The sequence below is a fragment of the Scyliorhinus canicula genome, chromosome 1 (genome assembly GCF_902713615.1).
Source record: "Scyliorhinus canicula chromosome 1, sScyCan1.1, whole genome shotgun sequence".
NCBI classification, from domain to species: domain Eukaryota; kingdom Metazoa; phylum Chordata; class Chondrichthyes; order Carcharhiniformes; family Scyliorhinidae; genus Scyliorhinus; species Scyliorhinus canicula.
In genome coordinates, this window is record NC_052146.1 from 41787576 (window position 1) to 41808829 (window position 21254).

A 21254-nucleotide genomic window follows, 5' to 3' on the forward strand; every position below is an offset into this window, starting at 1 on the left:
CGCCGGCACGTTTGGGCAGCGCCGGTTGCAGGCCGCTGTATGCGCGGAGCCACCGATTCTCCGACCTGGATGAGCCGAGCGGCCGCACGGAAAAAGCAGAGTCCCAACGGCGCCATCCACACCTGGTCGCTGCCGGCGGGAACTCTGCGCGAAAGGTCAAAAGGCCCGTGTGGGGTGGGGAGCTCCGTCCCGGGGGGGGGGGGGGGGGTTCCGATGGGGTCCACCGATTGGCGGGCCGGCCTCTTCCCCCCCCCCGGTCTACTTTGTTGCGCGTCTGGCCTCAGAACCCCCGCGCCATGTTGTGTCGGGGCCAGAATGTTCAGTAAGGCATGCACGGGTTGGCGCATCCCCTAATGCGCACCAGGAAGTAAGGCTGGAACGGCGTGAACTGCTCCAGCACTGTGCTGGCCCCCTGTGGGGGACAGAATCGCTACTGCCCATGCACTTTCGTGCGGTCGTGAAACACAACGACGTTCATGACAGCGCGGACACTGTCCCGCGATCGGAGTATCGTGCCCATAGAATCACAAAGGAGGCCATTTGGTTCATCATGCCTGTACCAGCACTTTGAAAGATTTGATTCAATTCCCTGCTTTTCCTCCATAGAACTGTAAACATTTCCCCTTCAAGTATTTATCCAATTCCATTTAGAACGTTATTGTTGAATCTGCTTTCACCACCCTTTCTGGTAGTGTATTCCAGATCACAGCAACTCTATGTAAACCATGTGCAAAGGTAATTGGCTAAAAAAACAGAAATGACAGAAGGAAAAACACTTTTACATATGGAAACTTTTTGAAAGTCCATGTATCGGATTATCATAATAATAATCACTTATTGTCACAAGTAGGCTTCAATAGGTTTGTGTCGGAATTTGTTAGCTTTTATTTTAGACGAGATCTTGCTGGAGGCAATGGTCTTTGTTCAAAATAACATTTATTTACATGTCAATATTTACAAAGGTTAACTAAGGAACACATACAGTGAGAACAGCCCTCAGAGATGCTTGAAGTTAAAACTTCACCACTATTCTTAGAATTCCCCCTATACCAAAAAAGGGTCGATATTCTAAATGGTGAACAGGGATTCTCACTCCCTGACTCCGATGCAGGCTTCGGTGGGTGCTATTCAGGTCAAACTATATTTTCAAGTTATCCCCCGGTATAACCCATACCTTCACCGAAGAATTTTACCTACTTACCCCTTAGTAGCATTGATGTCCTGGGTCCTGCGTTGCTAAGTAAGTAAAGTAAGCTAATAACCACTGTTTCAGGTTAAAACTTTTAAGTTATTTTATTATTATAATTTTTTTTAAAGCTGTAAACACTTTCTTAACAGAAAGGTAAAAAGATCTTGCTTCTGGATCCTTCCTGTTGGTTAAAGGGACCTGCAGGCCCACCTTGACAATTGGGAATTACAGACCAGTTAGTCTTACTTCGGTGGTAGGCAAAGTAATGGAAAGGGTACTGAGGGATAGGATTTCTGAGCATCTGGAAAGGCATTGCTTGATTAGGGATAGTCAGCACGGATTTGTGAGGGGTAGGTCTTGCCTTACAAGTCTTATTGAATTCTTTGAGGAGGTGACCAAGCATGTGGATGAAGGTAAAGCAGTGGATGTAGTGTACATGGATTTTAGTAAGGCATTTGATAAGGTTCCCCATGGTAGGCTTATGCAGAAAGTAAGGAGGCATGGGATAGTGGGAAATTTGGCCAGTTGGATAACAAACTGGCTAACCGATAGAAAACAGAGAGTGGTGGTGGATGGCAAATATTCAGCCTGGAGCCCAGTTATCAGTGGCGTACCGCAGGGATCAGTTCTGGGTCCTCTGCTGTTTGTGATTTTCATTAACGACTTGGATGAGGGAGTTGAAGGGTGGGTCAGTAAATTTGCAGATGATACGAAGATTGGTGGAGTTGTGGATAGTGAGGAGGGCTGTTGTCGGCTTCAAAGAGACATAGATAGAATGCAGAGCTGGGCTGAGAAGTGGCAGATGGAGTTTAACCCTGACAAGTGTGAGGTTGTCCATTTTGGAAGGACAAATATGAATGCGGAATACAGGGTTAATGGTAGGGTTCTTGGCAATGTGGAGGAGCAGAGAGATCTTGGGGTCTATGTTCATAGTTCTTTGAAAGTTGCTACTCAAGTGGATAGAGCTGTGAAGAAGGCCTATGGTGTGCTAGCGTTCATTAGCAGAGGGATTGAATTTAAGAGCCGTGAGGTGATGATGCAGCTGTACAAAACCTTGGTCAGGCCACATTTGGAGTACTGTGTGCAGTTCTGGTCACCTCATTTTAGGAAGGATGTGGAAGCTTTGGAAAAGGTGCAAAGGAGATTTACCAGGATGTTGCCTGGAATGGAGAGTAGGTCATACGAGGAAAGGTTGAGGGTGCTAGGCCTTTTCTCATTAGAACGGAGAAGGATGAGGGGCGACTTGATAGAGGTTTATAAGATGATCAGGGGAATAGATAGAGTAGACAGTCAGAGACTTTTTCCCCGGGTGGAACACACCATTACAAGGGGACATAAATTTAAGATAAATGGTGGAAGATATAGAGGGGATGTCAGAGGTAGGTTCTTTACCCAGAGAGTAGTGGGGGCATGGAATGCACTGCCTGTAGTAGTAGTTGAGTCGGAAAAGTTAGGGACCTTCAAGCGGCTATTGGATAGGTACTTGGATTAGGGTAGAATAATGGAGTGTAGGTTAACTTCTTAAGGGTAGCACGGTAGCATTGTGGATAGCACAATTGCTTCACAGCTCCAGGGTCCCAAGTTCGATTTCGACTTGGGTCACTGTCTGTGTGGAGTCTGCACATCCTCCCCGTGACTGCGTGGGTTTCCTCCGGGTACTCCGGTTTCCTCCCACAGTCCAAAGATGTGCAGGTTGGGTGGATTGGCCATGAAAAATTGTCCAAAATTCTATGATTAACCTAGGACAAAAGTTCGGCGCAACATCGTGGGCCGAAGGGCCTGTTCTGTGCTGTATTTCTCTATCTATCTATCTATCTTCTTTAAAATCTGGTCTTCTTGAGTTGTATTCGCTGGTGAACTCGGTTGTTGTGTCCTATCCTTCCCATGTACCGAGCTGTGAGAGCTGGCTCTGCTGGCTGTCCCCTTTCTTCGGGTTTATATTCTCTTTCGAAGAGTTATTAAGTTTTAACGACTTTATTGTAAATGAGCTTGTTTCACTTTGATAGTTAAAAAGTATCTTTGATGTAAACATTTTAATACCACTAATTATTCATTTTGGGCATAACATCACCTCTCAGATCTGATTTTAAAATGCTTTGGTTTCAATAGTTACTTTTATTTCTGTGATTTCGAATTGTTTAATTTTCCAATTGTCCCCAGCTCATAACTTTGCCTTTGATTTTGATTTTAAATTATGTCTCTCGTAGACAGGCCGTCTCCAATTTTCTTTTAATTGACTTGACGTTCGTAGAATTTTACACTTAGAATTGACACCAAATTCGACTGAGCATCATCCATCCTTTCCAGCTGTTTACTAAGAGAGTTTATTTCAATTAAGGTGTGAAACTTTGCTTTTAGCTGTATGCTAAAATTTAACTTGGTTATGACTTGAAAGACCTGCCTGCTTTAAACATTCGTCACTTAATTCAATTGAAACTCTCATCCATGCTTTTCCAGATGCTTCCTGAGATAGTTACTTTCAATGAAGGTGTGAGCCATTGTTTTAGCTTACCACATGAAACCTGTGTGTTTGCTAAACCTGCTTGTGAGAAAGAATCTGCATTTTATAATCCTGCTCTTTGCAGCTGCTATTAACCTTTTGTGGGATCTTTCCCTGTATCCTCTCAGACCAGATACTGCCAGACTTCCATGTTTCAAATTACACATTTTTCTGTATTTTCAATTACATGCTACTTAGACATCATCTCTGTGAGTGACACCGTAACAGTTTCTTTTGCACAGTCAGTATAAATCAAAAATAATAAAAACTCTTATTTGAGTTAACCCTTTGCTGTACAATATATACAACATAAACTTCACTACCTTCATCAATTCTCTCCAAAACCTAATTAAAATCCTGTTGTGTAATTTCACAAAGGAGTTATAATAATAATCTTTGTCACAAGTAGGCTTACATTTTTTTTAATATTTGGAGTTCCCAATTAATTTTTTTCCAATTAAGGGGCAATTTAGCATAGCCAATCCCCCTAACCTGCACATCTTTTGTTTGTGGGGGTGAAACCCACGCAGACACAGGGAGAATGTGCAAACTCCATACTGACAGTGATCCAGGGCTGGGATTCAAACCCAGATCCTCAGCGCTGTAGTCCCAGTCAAGTAGGCTAACATTAACACTGCAATGAAGTTACTCTGAAAAGCCCCTAGTCGCCACATTCCAGCACCTGTTCAGATACACAGAAGGAGAATTCAGAATGTCCAAATTAACTAACAGCACATCTTTCAGGACCTGTGGGAGGAAACTGGAGTACCCAGAGGAAACCCACACAGACATGGGGAGAAAGTGACTGTCCGCAGAGACAGTGACCAAGCGGGGAATCGAACCTGGGACCCTGGCGCTCTGTGAAGCCATAGGTGCTAACCAGATATAGCTTTCGTGGCTAAAGGGATCAAGGGATATAGGGGGGGGGGAATGCAGGATCAGGGTATTGAACTTGATGATCAGCCATGATCATAATAAATGGCCTCTTGCTTCTATTTTCTATGTAAGTTGATAAGGCAATAAAATAGCTAACTAGAGTTCTGTAGCAAGGCGTGTAAAATGTAAAAATTGAGGTGCAATGATGAATCCATAATAAACCTTAATAATCATAGTTGGGGGACTTCTGGTGGTGGCTATGAGGGAGTAAGTCGCAGATTGGGTGGCTCCCGCTCTGGCCGGACCTTTGGACCTTTTTCCCCAACTTTTTCGTGGTTTTGAGTTTTGACTTTGAAGGCGCAGACAATTAGGCTCTGGACCATCATAGTGGTACATGGAACGGAGAACCCAAAGGACCGAAAAGGAAGAAATAAAAAGATAAGCAAGGGCTGGGTGGAGATGGCAGCTGAAGACAACATGGCTGATGTTCGGACCCCTGTTGCGACGGCTCAGCCATCGATGGAGGAGCTGATGCAGGGCATCCAAGAGGGCTTTGCCAGACAGAATTGGGACTGTCTTGACCCGATAAAGGAGTCGATCGAGTGGCTGGAGCGCAGGCTGGATGCCCAGGATCGGACGATTCAGAAGTTGGAGAAAGCGCTGACGGACCAGGAGGAGCACCAAACGGTGGTTGAACTAGAGGTGGAGATGCTGAAGGATCAGCAAAAGAGGCTGCTGGAGAAGGTGGAAGATCTGGAGAACAGAGCTCGCTGGCAGAACTTAAGAATTGTCAGTCTCTCTGAAGGGGCTGATGCTGGAGCGTTTGTGGTGAGTATGTTTCAGAAGCTCCTGGGGGAGGGGGCTTTTCCCCGACCGTTGGAGGTGGACAGGGCGAACAGGGCGATAGCGAGGAAGCCACGGCCGGGACACACACACACACACACACACACACACACCCCCCCCCCGGCGATGGTGATCCAATTCCACAGATTTTTGGATAAGGAGTGTGTTTTCCAGTGGGCCAAGCGTACTAGGAGCTGCAAATGGGACAATAGCATATCACCATATCTATCATATCTAGCATATCTATCAGGGCCTGAGTGTGGAGGTGGCCAGAAGGAGGGCAGGCTTCAGGCAAGTGAAGGAGATCCTGTTTAAGAAGAAGATGAAATTTGGGCTGCTTTATCCGGGGCGTCTTTGGGTTACGCACGAGGACCAGCACCATTATTTTGAGTCACCCGAAGACCTGATGGACTTTGCCAAGAAGGAGTGGCTGGCACAGAACTGAGAACTTTTTGGTTTAAAGCTGTAACTTTTCTGAGTGATGTGTACATGTTTTGACTGTCATTTTTCTTCTTTTAAGTTTGGGTGAACATGGGGAAGTAAAAGTTATTCGGTTTCTATGGGTTTTTGCTGGGTTTTTTAAAAATTTAGAGTATCCAATTCTTTTTTTCCAATTAAGGGGCAATTTAGCGTGGCCAATCCACCTGCCCTGCACATCTTTTGGGTTGTGGGGGCGAAACCCACGCAAACACGGGGAGAATGTGCAAACTCCACACGGACAGTGACCCAGAGCCGGGATCGAACCTGGGAACTCCGCGCCGTGAGGCTGCAGTGCTAACCCACTGCGCCACCGTGCTGCCCTTGGTTTTTGCTGTTTTGGTGGGGGTGGCTGGTGGGGGCTTTTTACTTTTAATTACTTTGCTTTGCACTATTGGGGGTGTTCTTTGCGGGTTTTCGTTTTGGGTTGTCTCCTGTGGTAATTGGGAGGTTGTTCGGTCTCGGTTTGAAGAGGGAAGTGGTTTCGATGGGCGGGGTGAGGGGAGTAGGGAACAACAGGTGGGAGACTTCTTGGTGCCGGAGGCGAGGGTCACCAGGCTAGCTGAATGAGCTAGTCTACGGAAGCACAGTTTGGGGTGTCTATATGTTCAATGTAGGGCAGGGGTTACAAGGTGGTGTTGCTTGGGGGGGGGGGGGGGGGGGGGGGAGTTACTCTGCTGACGAGGGAGGGACTTAGGTTTTGGGACAGAGAGGTCCGGGGTGGGGGCTGCCAGGAGCGGGCTGATGGAGGCGCGGCGCATGGGCTGGGGGCAGGCTCAGGAAAGGGGATGGCTGATCGGCGGAGGTGGGGGGGCATGGTGCCCCCCAACCAGGCTGATCACCTGAAATGTTAGAGGGTTGAATGGGCGGGTCAAGAGGGCACGTGTGTTTGCACATCTGAGGGCTCTGAAGGCGGACGTGGTGATGTTGCAGGAGACACACCTGAAAGTAGTGGATCAAGTTAGGCTAAGGAAGGGTTGGGTCAGTCAGGTCTTTTATTCGGGGCTGGTCACCAAGACTAGAGGAGTGGCAATTTTAATCAATAAGCCGGTGCAATTCCAGGTGGGCAGTATAGTCTCGGACGGGTTGAGCCGTTATGTCATGGTGAGCGGTAAGCTGGAGGGGAGGCAGGTAGTCTTGGTTAACGTGTATGCTCCAAACTGGGATGATGTAGGATTCATAAAGAGGGTACTGGGGAAGATACCTGACCTGGACTTGCACAAGTTGGTGATGGGAGGGGATTTTAATACGGACACCGACGCCGGCCTGGACCGGTCGTGTTCGAAAACGGGGAGGGTGCCAGCAATGCAAAGGAACTGATAGGGTTCATGGAGCAGATGGGGGGCATTGACCCATGGAGTTTTAAGCAGCCGACGGGGAGGGAGTTTTCTTTTTATTTGCATGTGAATAAGGTTTACTCCCGGATTGATTTTTTCATTTTGAGCAGGGATTTGCTGGCAGGGGTGGTGGATACGGGGTATTCGGCCATCACTATTTCGGATCATGCCCCACATTGGGTGGAACTGCAGGTTAGTGAGGAGAGCTTCCAGCGCCCGCAATGGAGACTAGACGTGGGCTTGTTGGCGGACGAGGTGGTGGGCGAGAGCGTGAGGAAGTGCATGCAGAACTACCTGCAGGTCAACGACACGGGGGAAGTCTCAGCAGCGGTGGTCTGGGAGGCGCTGAAAGCAGAGGCGAGAGGGGAGCTAATTTCAATCTGGGCTCATAAGGACAGGACGGATGGGGCAGAGATGGACCGACTGGTTAAGGAAATCCTACAGATAGATAGGAGGTATGTGGCGACCCCGGGGGTGGAACTGTTAAGGGAATGTCGGAGGCTGCAGGCTGAGTTCGGGGTGTTGTCCACAGGCAAGGCAGTGGAGCAACTTAGAAAGGCGAGGGGGGCCTTTTATGAACATGGGGAGGGTGCCAGCAATGGCAAAGGAAAACACAGCAGCTTAGGAAGAGGGAGGCGGCCAGGGAAATAGAAAAAGTGGTTGATGGGAATGGGAATATGGTAGGGGACTCGGCTGGGCTAAACAGGGCGTTCAGGGACTTTTACAGCAAACTCTATTGCTCGGAATCCTCCACGGGGCCCAAGGGGATGAGACGCTTTTTGGACGGACAGACCTTCCCAAGGGTGGGCAGGGAGCTGGTGGACAGGCTGGGGGCTCCGATCAGGACCGAAGAAATAGCTGAGGGTTGAAGGCAATGCAGTCGGGTAAAGCCCCGGGGCCGGACGGGTACCCGGTGGAATTCTACAAGAAATTCTCGGGGATATTAGGGCCGTTGCTGGTCAAGGTTTTCAATGAGGTGAGGGATAGAGGGGTTCTTCCCCCGACGATGTCACAGGCCATTATTTCGTTAATATTGAAGCGGGACAAGATCCCGGAGCTATGTGGGTCTTTTAGGCCGATCTCACTGCTTAATGTGGACGCTAAGCTGCTGGCCAAAGTCTTGGCCTCCAGGATTGAAGATTGTGTGCTGGATGTGATTATGGAGGATCAAACCGGGTTTGTCAAGGGCAGGCAGTTGGTGGCCAATATAAGAAGGCTGCTCAACGTGATTATGATGCCCTCGGAGAGTAGGGAGGTTGAGGTAGTGGTGTCCATGGATGCAGAGAAGGCGTTTGACCGGGTGGAGTGGGACTATCTATGAGAGGTGTTGGGACGATTTGGATTCGGTTGGGACTTTATTGACTGGGTTCGGCTGTTGTACCAGGCCCCGGAGGCTAGTGTAGGATGAATAGGACGACCTTGGACTATTTTAGACTGAACCGAGGACAAGACAGGAATGCCCCCTCTCCCCACTGCTGTTTGCGTTAGCTATAGAGCCACTGGCAATTGCTCTGAGAGTTTCAAGGGGTTGGAAGTGGCTGGTTAGAGGGGGTATGGAACATAGGGTGTCGCTGTACGCGGACGACCTGCTCTTATATGTAGCAGATCCAGGGGCAGGGATGGGTGAGATCATGGCGACTTTGGGGGAATTTGGCTGGTTTTCGGGATATAAACTGAATATGACAAAGAGCGAGATGTTTGTAGTCCAGGCAAGAGGTCAGGAGGGTCGGCTGTGGGAGCTACCGGTTAGGTTAGTGGGGTACAGTTTTAGGTACCTAGGGATACAAGTGGCACGCGACTGAGCCCGGTTACATAAGTTGAACTTGTCCCGGTTGGTCGAGCAGATGAGGGGCGAGTCGGAGATGGGATGCGCTACCGCTGTCGCTGGCTGGGAGGGTGCAGACGATTAAGATGACGATCCTACCAATGTCTCCCAATTTTCATCCTGCGATCCGCTTTTAAGACGATTAACAAAATCATTTTGGGCTTTGTCTGGGTGGGTAAGTCTCCGCAGGTGAAGAAGACTATGCTCGAGAAGAATCGGGGGGAGGGGGGACTTGCTCTGCCAAACTTCAGTAATTACTACTGGGTGGCCAATATTGCTATGATAAGGAAGTGGGTTGTGGGGGCGGGATTGGTTTGGGAGCGGATGGAAGCAGCTTCATGTAGGGGCACCAGCTTGGGGGTGTTGATAATGACACTTCTGCCGTTCCCGCCGGTGAGATATTCCATTAGTCCCGTGGTGGTGGCAGCCTTGAGGATCTGGGCACAGTGGAGGAGGTGCGTTGGAGCAGTGGGAGCATCGGTCTGGTCCCCAATATGTGACAACCATCGGTTTGCCCCAGGGAGCCTTGATGGGGGGTTTCGAGTATGGCGAAGGGCAGGAATTGAGAAGATGGGGGACCTGTTCCTGGAAGGGAGCTTCCCTAGCTTGAGGGTGCTAGAGGAGAAGTTTGGGTTGACTTCGGATATCTACAGGTGTGGGACTTTCTGTGCAGGCAGGTATCATCCTTCCCACTCCTGCCACTAAGGGGGATCCAGGATAGGGTAGTGTCTTGGAGATGGGTGGGGGAAGGGTGTCTCGGACAGCTACAAAGAACTAATGGGGGCAGAGGAGACACAGACCGAGGAGCTGAAGTGTAAGTGGGAGGAGGAGCTTGGGGGAGAGATGGAGGACGGCTTATGGGCGGATGCGTTGAGCAGAGTCAACGCAACCGCTACATGCGCAAGGCTCAGCTTGATCCAATTAAAGGTGGTGCACCGGGCCATATGACAGTGGCCCGGATGAGCAAATGTGTGGGCAGACCAGCAAACCATGTCCACATGTTCTGGGCGTGTCCAAAACTTAGGGGATATTGGCATGGGTTTGCGGACGTCATGTCCAGAGCATTGAAAACAAGGGTGGCAATGAGTTGGCAATTTTTGGGGTGTCGGAAGATCCGGGAGTCCAGGAGGAGAAAGAGGCAGATGTTCTGGTATTTGCCTCCCTGGTAGCCCGGAGACGGATATTATTAGCTTGGAGGGACTCGAAGCCCCCAAAGTCGGAGGCCTGGTTAACCGACATGGCGAGCTTTCTCGGCCTGGAGAAGATTAAGTTCGCCTTGAGAGGGTCAGAGTTAGGGTTCACCCGGAGGTGTCAACGATTCCTCGACTTCTTTGCGGAGAATTAATCATCGGGGGGGGGGGGTGGCTAGGTTGGCGTAGAATAGGGGGTTAAATAGGCGGGCCTTGGAGGGATGGGTGTCGGTGTTTGCACTATGTTTATTGTTCTTTGTACACTGTCTTTATACTGTTGTTGCTTGAAAGCCAAAAATACCTCATTAAAATTGTTTGTTAAAAAAAAATCATAGTTGGAATATATTTAGTTATTTTGAATACCACACAAAGGCAGAATGTTGAAGCACTAGTGGATACAGTGCTTATTAACTAAGATACTTCCAAGTAACGGGAAATAATCATATAGAATCATAGAATTTACAGTGCAGAAGGAGGCCATTCAGCCCATCGAGTCTGCACCGGCACTTGGAAAGAGCACCCCACCCAAGCCCACACCTCCATCCTATCCCCTTAACCCAGTAACCCCACCCCAACCTTTTTGAACACTCAGGGCAATTTAGCATGACCAATCCACCTAACCTGCATATCTTTGGACTGTGGAAAGAAACCGGAGCACCCGGAGGAAACCCATGCAGACAAGGGGAGACTCCTCACAGAACGTGACCCAAGCCGTGAATCGAACCTGAGACCCTGGAGCTGTGAAGCAACTATGCTAACCACTAGAAACATTTGATGTTTGAAAATTGAACCTGGATCAATGATATGGTGGGGTTCATTAAATTGGAGAAGGTGAAATTTGCCCTGAGGGGATCAGTACAAGGGTTCTTTAGGCGGTGGCAGCCTTTCCTGGACTTCCTGGTGGAACAGTAGGGAAATAGGCCGGCAGCAGCAGCAACCCGGGGGGGGGGGGGGGGGGGTGGTTTGTATCGGTGGGAGGGAGAACTGTGTACATGGGTTTGTGGGATGTGGCGGGTGTTATCTCTTTCCCTTTTGTTGTTTGGGTGTTCTTTTGTTTTTTTCTTTTGTTTGTAGTTGCTTTTGAAGTTGGGTGGGTATTGTTCTTGGGGTGTTACCATAGTTGTTTTGTTAATAGAGTTGAGATGTTTATATTTTGTAAAAATTTCAATAAAAATTATTTAAAAAAAAAGAAAATTGAATGTAGGACATGACATAGTGATTTGACGAGGTATTTAAAGTTCCGAAGGATGATGACAGGGTATAAAGAAACAGATGTTTCCTGTAATAAAGTTTCCTAGAATAAGATTAAAGGGAGGTGAAACATTTTTTGTTCAGAGGATTGTAAAACTATAAATTTAATGATGGGAGCAGATACTTTCAATATTTATAGATAAGTTCAACAGATTGTTGAAAGAAAGGGCAAGTGGAAACTAAGCAGTCTGAAGGAATTAAGTGCAGGATAAACACCAACAGGTCAATGCAATGTTTCCAGGTTATCTGTTGAACCAAGTTCCTGTTTTGTGCATGTATGTATAGAAACACATTGTATCAGCAGCACAGAAATGAGTCATTTGGCCCAACATGCCGTCATTTATGCTCCACTCAAGTCACTTCCCAACCTTCCTCATGTAACTCTATATCCATAACTCTCTATTCCCTTCTCTATATGCTGATCTAACTTCCCCTTAAATACTTCTAGAGTATTTGCATCAATGACTTTGTGGTGGTGAGTTCCACATTCTCAGCACTTTTGTAATGAATCAAATTTTTTTGTCACGTGTTTGGAAATATTTTTTACTTTAGAAATTAAAATTTAAATGTGTACAATTCCAAACACTTGGGGTGGGATTCTCTCAGTCCGGGGCTAGGCCGGAGAATCCCTGCGACTGGCGCTATTCACGCCACGCTGCCGGCACGCCATTGGCGCTAGCGTGGTTGGCGCGGCGCTGGTCGGGGGCTGCTCTACACGGCCGGCCTGTCGATTCTCTGCCCGGGATGGTCCGAGCGGCTGTCATGAAAACGGCGAGTCCCGCTGGCGCCGTCTACACATGCTCTCAGCTGGCAGGACCGTGGCGTTGAAGGGTCGGGGGGCCTATGGGGGCGGGGGGGGGGGGGGGGGGTGGGGGCCTCCGATGTGGCCGGCCCGCAATCGGGGCCCACTGATCGGCGGGCCGGCCTCTCTGGCTGGGGGCCTCGTTTCTTCCGCGCCGGCCCCTGTAGTCCTGTGCCATGTGGTGTCGGGGCTGGCTCGTTGACGGAAGGCACTGCGCATCTGCGCATTGGCACCAGCACCACCGGGCATGTGCATGTTGGCACTGATGCCACTGCGCATGCGCGGATCCCACGGCGCCCAGTTCGTGCTGTGATCGGCAGCCGTGCTGGCCCCTTTTGCGGGGGCCAGAATTAGTCATCGGGTCGGCCCGTTCATGCCGTCGTAAACCGCGACGGCGTTTACGACGGCGTGGACACTCTGCTGCAGGATTAGAGAATCCCGCCCTTGGTTGTGAACCTGGTAAACAGACCTGGGGTAATGATAGTACAAAGGTCAACCTGTGTTTAATTAATAAGATTAGGGTTGGAACTGAAAAAGGAGGTCCACAGTTATTTCATTGAGGGATTTAAATTATTCATGTAGTTCCAAGATCAAAGAAGCTAAAATCATCTTTGTAAATAAGTTTCATTTATTGGACATCTTTCAGTTGTTTTCTCAAACATTAGAACTATCCCACACCCCACATCCACTCCCCATACATGTCAATCCATGTCTCCATCCACCCACCCAGAATGGTCTCATACCTTCCATACCAACTTGACTTGTGCGTTCGCCATTCCCATGGCGCCTTGCAGCATCTTTACCAGCTAAGAGCCAGTTCATGTCCCCCACCCATAGTCCTTACAGCCCTCATGCCAGCTTACAACCCCCAACCTACAACAAGGCCTTTTGTAGCCACAATGTTAATTTACCCAATATCCATCATGGACAAAAATCATACTAAAATGAAATAAAATAAAGTTCTAAATATCTATTATAAACTTTATCTGTAAAAAGCCTAATTCATGTCAGCCTATTCTATACATTAAAATACTGTCAAGTAGGGTGGTACGGTTGTGCAGTGGTTAGCATTGCTGCCTCACGGCACCGAGGACCGGGTTCAATCCTGGCCCGGGTCACTGTCCGTGTGGAGATTGTACATTTTCCCCGTGTCTCATAAAATTTACAGTGCAGAAGGAGGCCATTTGGCCCATCGAGTCTGCACCGGCCCTTGGAAAGAGCACCCCACCCACGTCCAAGCCCCCACCCCATTCCCGTAACCCAGTAATCACACCCAAACAATTTGGACACTAAGGGCAATTTATTATGGCCAATCCACCTAACCTGCACATCTTTGGACAGTAGGAGGAAACCGGAGCACCTGGAAGAAACCCACGCAGACACAGGGAGAATGTGCAGACTCCGCACAGACAGTGACCCAAGCCGGGAATCAAACCTGGGACCCTGGAGCTGTGAAGCAACTGTGCTAACCACTGCGCTACCATGCTGCCCATACATGGACCCATCGGCATGGGTCTCATCCTCACAACCCAAAGAACCTGGGACCCTGGAGCTGTGAAGCAGCTGTGCTAACCACTGTGCTACCGTGCTGCCCATACATGGACCCATCTGCATGGGTCTCACCCCCACAACCCAAAGATGTGCAGGGTAAGCGGATTGGCCATGCTAAATTGCCCCTTAATTAGAAAAAAAGTGAATTGGGTACTTTAAATTAAACATAAATAAATACCGGCAAGTACTTAACACCTTATAAAAAACAAATATTTATATTCATAGCCTTACATTAAAGACTGCTGATCTTTTAATATTGTACAGAAAGAGGGCAGCGCAGTGGCGCCGTGAGTTAGCACTGCAGCGTCACGGCGCTGAGGTCCCAGGTTCGATCCCAGCTCTGGGTCACTGTCCGTGTGGAGTTTGCACATTCTCCCCGTGTTTGGTGGGTTTCGCCCCGCACAACCCAATGATGTGCAAGGTCGGTGGATTGGCCACGCTAAATTGCCCCTTAATTGGAACAATGAAAATGAAAATGAAAAAATGAAAATCGCTTATTGTCACGAGTAGGCTTCAAATGAAGTTACTGTGAAAATCCCCTAGTCGCCACATTCTGGCACCTGTTCAGGGAGGCTGTTACGGGAATCGAACCATGCTGCTGGCCTGCGTGGTCTGCTTTCAAAGCCAGCGATTTAGCCAATGAATTGGGTACTCTAAATTTATTTTTTAAAAATAATGTACAGAAAGAATGTTTCTATTTGCATGGAATGAGCATTACCAAAGGGTTTTGAATATAAGATAGTCACCAAGAAATCCAGCGGGAAATTTGGAAAAAAGTACTTTACCAAACGAGTAGTGGGAATTGTGAGCTCGCCACCACAGGGAGTGGTCTAATCGAATAGTAGAGATGCATCTCAGGGGAAGGTATTCAAATCATATGATGGAGAAAGGATTAAAGGGTTATAAGTATATATTTATATGAAGAAAGATGGAAAAAGATTCTAGTGGGCCATGAACACCAGTGTTGAGCCAAACGAACCATCCATATATCCTACCTAATCCTGTGCTAACTTGCAAATGTTTCTGTTTCTATGATACTTTGCTCATGGCACGAGCAGCAATTCAGGGATTATTATCCTTGAGATCCTGCTCTTTTAGTTCATAAATCCTGATACTCCATCAGCAGGGCCTCCTTCCTCCCTGTTCCTGGATTTGTTATTTATTTATTCGTAACATGGACCCAGGAAACTGGATTTATTTAATAGTAATCTTTATTAGTGCCACAAGTAGGCTCACATTAACACTGCAATGAAGTTACTGTGAAAACCCCCTAGCCGCCACACTCTGGCGCCTCTTCGGGTACACAGAGGGAAAATTCAGAATGTCAAATTCACTTAACAAGCACGTCTTGGGACATGTGAGAGGAAACTGGAGCACCCCGAGGAAACCCACGTAGACACAGGGAGAACGTGCAGACTCCGCACAGACAGTGACCCAAGCTGGGAATCGAACCTGGGACCCTGGAGCTATGAATGGTAACCACTGTGCTATCGTGCCGCCCATTACCCAGCTGCCTCGAGATATCCCATGGCCTGGTGCTGAGCAATCTTTGTTTGATTTGCGCCACTGGATTTTAAAAGGTTTTAAAAGTGGTCAATTTATAAATGTCAAAGGTTTGATATTCCAAATAACATCCTTCTTCAATGTGTGCGTTTTCCCCCCTCACCAGGAGCAAATATCTGCACTTCAGCCATTCCTGCAGCCTGCAACGCTGCCAGGTGTCTTTGCCCTCGCCTGCCTGGTTTGGCAGAAAGAAAGGGGACAGTATGTAGGAGAGGCAGCCAGCAGCTGCTGCAGTGGGTTCGGCTGACGTCACGGCGCTCTCCCAGCAGTCCCGGTGCAGTGCATGTATTGCGGAGCCGAGTGGACAATGTCACTGCTGCGGTGCCAGGCTGAATGGCAGGAGTTGGATAAAGAATTCAAACAGCTGCAGGTAAATTGGCAGCGCCTGAACCGGCGGGGTTGAGACCGGGAGGGCGAGGCGACTGGTTTTGCTGGCCGACCTCGCTCCATCGGTGCTTTTGAATTGGGGTTTTAGTTGCTCTGTGAGGCATCTCTTGAGTGTTTGTGTCACACGGGGGTTTGGGGGCCCCTTTGTCTCAGTCTTGGAATAAGGCCCAAGATTTAAGGTACCAGCTTTCAGTGAGGTCTGGACAAGAAGGCCTTTGAGGAGCGTATAACGGTCTTTAGTTGTTTTAATGTCGCCCTTGTACCACGTTGGTATAAATCTGTGCTTGCACTAATTAGTAGATGCGCCGTGTGTTTTATGTATCCTGTTGTAATTGATTTTACCGAGATTCCTGTACCGCAAATTTGTTTGATTACCAGCAAATAATTGCTATGCCGTGAACTATATACACGCGCATATTAAGAATGCATTTAAACGCTTCAGTGAAGTATTAAAAATAGGCATTTGAATCTATGGCCATTTAATTATGTCGGGTTATGGCGCTATCAGTGATACTTTTAAAAATGATACTTTTAGAAGTCGAGGTTATGATTAGAATATTTATAATCGGTTTAAAGTCGATGTGAGGGAATATTAATCTTCCCGTTTGGGTGCAGTGTCAAGCAATAAGCGTAATTTAAGATCCGAATCCGTTTAAAAGCCACAAAAGGGTTAAATGTTCAGGTAGTTTTGTGGTAATAGTCCTTTGAGGTGTGGTGCAGAATTTGCCTATTTATTAATTAGGGCTTAAAATTGACCTGAGTTTTGAAAACGACCCAAAGAATACCCTGACTAATGTGATATATTTCCAAAAAGGTAGTTAGAAACCTGTTTAAATAAGAGTTTTTTTGATGTGCCTTAACAATAAAATTGAAAGGCTCTACAATAAAACATAGAACCTTGTGAGATGCTGTTTTGTAAAATGCATGAATGCACAAAGACCAACTTAATGGATAAATGTAATAAAGATATATATTTTAGCCATATAAAGTAGAATGTCCTGCCTGTGGCAAGTTAACTACTCTAGAGTTGTGCAGTGGTTGGAGTGAGACAGTTGCTTTTTCTTTTTAAAAAAATAAATAAATTTAGAGTACCCAATAATTTTTTCCAATTAAGTGGCAATTTAGCATGGTCAGTTCATATACTCTGCACATCTTTTGGGTTGTGGGGGTGAGACCCACGCAGACAGAGAGAATGAGCAAACTCCACACAGACAGTGACCTGGGGCTGGGATCGAACCTGGGTCCTCAGTGCCATAGACAGCAATGATAACCACTGTGCCACCCTGAGACAGTTGCTTTTTCAAGAGAAGAATTGGGCAATATTCCCACTTCTGATTATTTTTAAAAATACATTTAAAGTACCCAGTTATTTTTTTTTCCAATTAAGGGGCAATTTAATGTGGCCAATCCACCTAACCTACACATCTTTGGGTTGTGGGGGTGAAACACACGCAGACATGGGGCGAATGTGCAAACTCCACACGGGCAGTGACCCAGGGCCGGATTCGAGCCTGGGTCCTCAGTGCTGTAGTCCCAATGCTAACCACTGCGCCACATGCCACCCTTCCCACTTCTGATTATTACCCGTTTAATCCAAAGGAAAAGCATGTATTTTGCACTTCCAAGTGGGGCAGTAATTTGCTTTGCTACCCACTGTGATCAATTGCCCTGTTAGGCTCATTTTCTGAGCACCAACATAAAATAGGACCATTCAAATGTGGAACAATGCTACAGCAACAGTCATCCCTTGAGAGAAAATATATAGAAAGCAAAATAAATTGCATATTCAGTTGAAACAGTTCCATTTGTTTGCACATCATTAATTTTCACATTCTGTACATGAACAGAAAGTTATGTTTCATTTTGTTTAATAAATAATCAAGTTATGGCCAATAAATTTCATCATCGTTAATTGCTGAGAATGTCCTATAAAAATTGCTGATTCAGTGAACTGAACTAAAACTAATGTAAATGTGCTATGGGCCCAATTTGAAAAGAGCATAGAGATTGAAACTGGTTCCAGATTTTTATTCATACACATTTCAGATTCTACCCTTGTGAAAATGGGCATAACATTTAGAAAGGAGGAGGAGGGAGGATTTCGGACATATACCTGGTAATGCAGGAGGTAGACGAGGCCTCGGTGGAGGAACTGAAGGGTAAATGGGAAGAGGAGCTGGGTGAGGAGATCGAGGAGGGGACGTGGGCGGATGCCCTGGAGAGAGTGAATTCCTCCTCTTCCTGTGCGAGGCTTAGCCTCATACAGTTCAAGGTGCTGCATAGGGCCCACATGACTGGGTCGAGGATGAGCAGGTTTTTCGGGGAAGAGGACAGGTGTGCTAGGTGCTCGGGGAGTCCAGCGAACCACGCCCATATGTTTTGGGCGTGCCCAGCATTGGGGGAGTTTTGGAAGGGGGTAGCAAGGATGGTGTCGAGGGTGGTGCAATCCAGGGTCGAACCAGGCTGGGGACTCGCAATTTTTGGGGTTGCAGTGGAGCCGGGAGTGCAGGAGGCGATAGAGACCGGTGTTCTGGCCTTCGCGTCCCTAGTAGCCCGGCGGAGGATCTTGCTCCAATGGAAGGATGCGAGGCCCCCCAAGCATGGAGGCCTGGATCTCTGATATGGCGGGGTTCATTAAATTGGAGAGGGTGAAATTTGCCCTGAGGGGATCAGTACAAGGGTTTTTCAGGCGGTGGCAGCCTTTTCTGGACTTCCTGGCGGAACGGTAGGGAAATAGGCCGACAGCAGCAGCAACCCGGGGGGGGGGGGGGGGGGGTTAAGGATGGGGGGGAGGGAGAACTGTGCACATGGGTTTGTGGAGGGTGCTATCTCTTTCCCTTTTGTTGTCTGGGTTATCTTTTGTTTTTTTTTTGTTTTTTGCTCTTGCTTTTGTTCTTTCCTTTTGTTTGAAGTTGCTCTTGAAGCTGGGGGGGGGGGGGGTATTGTTCATGGGGTGTTACCGCGGGTGTTTGTTAATAGAGTTAAGATGTTTATATTGTGTATTTTGTAAAAATTTCAATAAAAATTATTTTTAAAAAAACATTGAGAAAGGAGCAAAACTTGCGTGACCAGATTTGATCTGATCCCAGTTCAATAGTTCGTGGTTTTATCAATTGAGATTTTGATTTGATCTGATCCCAGTTCAATAGTTCGTGGTTTTATCAATTGAGGTTTTTTTGAGGACATAATCCAAAGTCCATTGGCACTATAATTTTATAGTAAGAGATCTTGCTTGTAATCTGTGATGGCAGAATTTGCCTTGGTAATCTGATGTGTGCACGTGGGATAGTAATCTTTAATTTCATCAGCTGGTCAGTTATATTGTTGCCAATCGGCACCAATAATGTTGCCAGTTCGCACCGGAGAAGCCAGTAATGTTGCTCTTTTTAACTGGATACAGATAGTTATTAATGATATTGCTTTTCAGAGTCGCCAGGTATCAAGTGATACCACCACAAGGTTTTACCAGATATTGATCAAAGACCAAACAGCCAGTTAGTTAGTTCAAGTTCAATGATAGTTTATTTACGCACAAGAATTACGTGGACATGCAACATAAAACATTACAAGCTAAATTACACCTAACATTACAACAACATGTACTTAACTTCAGGCACTAGGCTTAATGCAGAGGAACAAGGCCTTTGTTCGGATCTTGCGTGGCTAGGTCTGGAGAAGTGACTTAGTTTCTGCTGGGCTCAACTGTCTGGTAGCGATCGTTGGTCTTGATCTTGCTTCTGGTCGTGGTGCGGTATCAGGCGTAGGCCGGGCCAAGAGAGTGCCGGTGCGCCGGGGCCAAAAGAGACTGAACACAGGGCAGTGTCTCTTTTTATCCTTTGGGGGTTTCGCGCTCTTTTGGGCGGTTCTTAGCTTTGGACCCAATAATTCAGCAGGCTTTGATTACCGCCTTCGATTTCAGCCAATAAAAGGGGCGGGTGCCTTGACGGCTGGGCGTGTCCTGGGCGGTCATTGACCTTGGTTGTTTGGGCTTCCTGGGTGAAGGGAGTGGTGCCGATGAGTCTGTACCTGTGTCTGATACCTGAGTACAAGTCTTTTGTTCTGGGGAAATGGGCCATTAGAATGCAAATCGGCTGGGGGTTTTGATAGTGTCTGGTTATCTCGAAGCCAATATGCACTTAAGCTCTGAGTTCGTCTGGATCCTGCATTGGCCATATTTCCCGTGATTCTTTGTAAGCGGCCATACCTCCCTTTGTAAGCGGCCATACCTCCCTTTGTAAGTGCCCATCCCAGATGGCTACAATATATTGAACAACTTCTTTTGTCAAGCAAAGACACTTCCAGGAGGTAGCCAAGTCCATAACAACATTCTGAAAGTGTATTTTCCAGGAGACATAGATACAGGCAGTTCCTCTGGTCTTCACACCGTCAATGTCTAAACTCTCTACCAAGCATAAGGACAATGGGCCTCCACACTTTCTGCCTACAGAAACTACCAGGGCCAGCAATGTATTAATGCAGCTCATTATGCAAGCAGGGTGTGAAGGATCCCTATTTGTTTCTTTGGCATCTAAATTGCTTTGACAACAGGAGATCAAAACTCGTTCATTAACATGGATCACCCTCTATAGTGTGCCAATAGAAAACACATGACCAAAATCGCCGACGGGGTGATGGCACAGTTGTTAGCACTGCTGCTTCACAGTGCCAGGGATTTGGGTTCAATTCCAGCCTTGGATGACTGTGTGGAGTTTACACTTTCTCCCTGTGTCTCTGTGGGTTTCCTCCAGGTGCTCCGGTTTCCTCCCAGAGTTCAGAGTTGTGCAGGTTCGATGGATTCGCCATGCTAAATTGCCCTCGAGTGTGCAAAGATGTGCAGGTTAGGTTAAGTGGGGATGGGGCGTAGGTAGGGTACTCATTCAGAGGGTGGGTGCGGACTTGATGGGCCAAAGAAAAGAAACCACCTTGTGAAAAGCTATAATAGTAAGCTTGTCTGTTGATTGGTTGTGAGGTGAAAGTGGCTCCCTTGACATCAAGGCAGCCTTTGAACAGGTATGGTATCAAGGAGCCCCAGCAAAACTGGATTCAAGAGGAATCAGAGGGAAATCTCTTTGCCAGTTGGGGTCATACCTGGCCCAAAGGAAGATGCCTGTGGTTGGAGTACAATCAATACAACTCCAGGACATCACTGCAGGAGTTCCTCAGCATAACCATCTTCATCAATGACTTCCCTTCCATCATAAAGGTCGGAAGAGGGTATGTGCGCAGATGCCTGCCCACCGTCAGGAGAGTAATAGAATACACTCCACGCCTAGATGAGTGCAGTTCCAACAACACTCAAGAAGCTTGACGCCATCCAGGACAAAGCAGCCTGTTTGATTTGATTGCTAATTCTTCTAAATTCCAATGTATAGTCCCAGTTTACTTAGTCTCTCCTCATAAACTAATCCTCTCAACTCCGGAATCAACCTAGTGAATGTCCTCTGCACACCCTCTGTGCCAATA

At 47.4% G+C, this 21254-nt stretch overlaps 1 protein-coding gene across 3 annotated transcripts in view; it reads left to right on the forward strand.

Moving 5' to 3' along the window:
• The window catches only part of tmem120b (transmembrane protein 120B), a 102559-nt gene that overhangs the window by 1967 nt on the left and 79338 nt on the right, over positions 1-21254 (forward strand). Inside the window, exon 2 of one of the 3 annotated variants that reach the window (XM_038789503.1) lies at positions 15511-15774. The exons of the other annotated variants lie outside the window; for them this stretch is intronic. Coding sequence (XP_038645431.1) covers positions 15688-15774 — 87 coding nt within the window. The 5' untranslated portion in view covers positions 15511-15687. The remainder of the gene's footprint in view (positions 1-15510; positions 15775-21254) is intronic. 3 annotated transcript variants of the gene reach the window in all.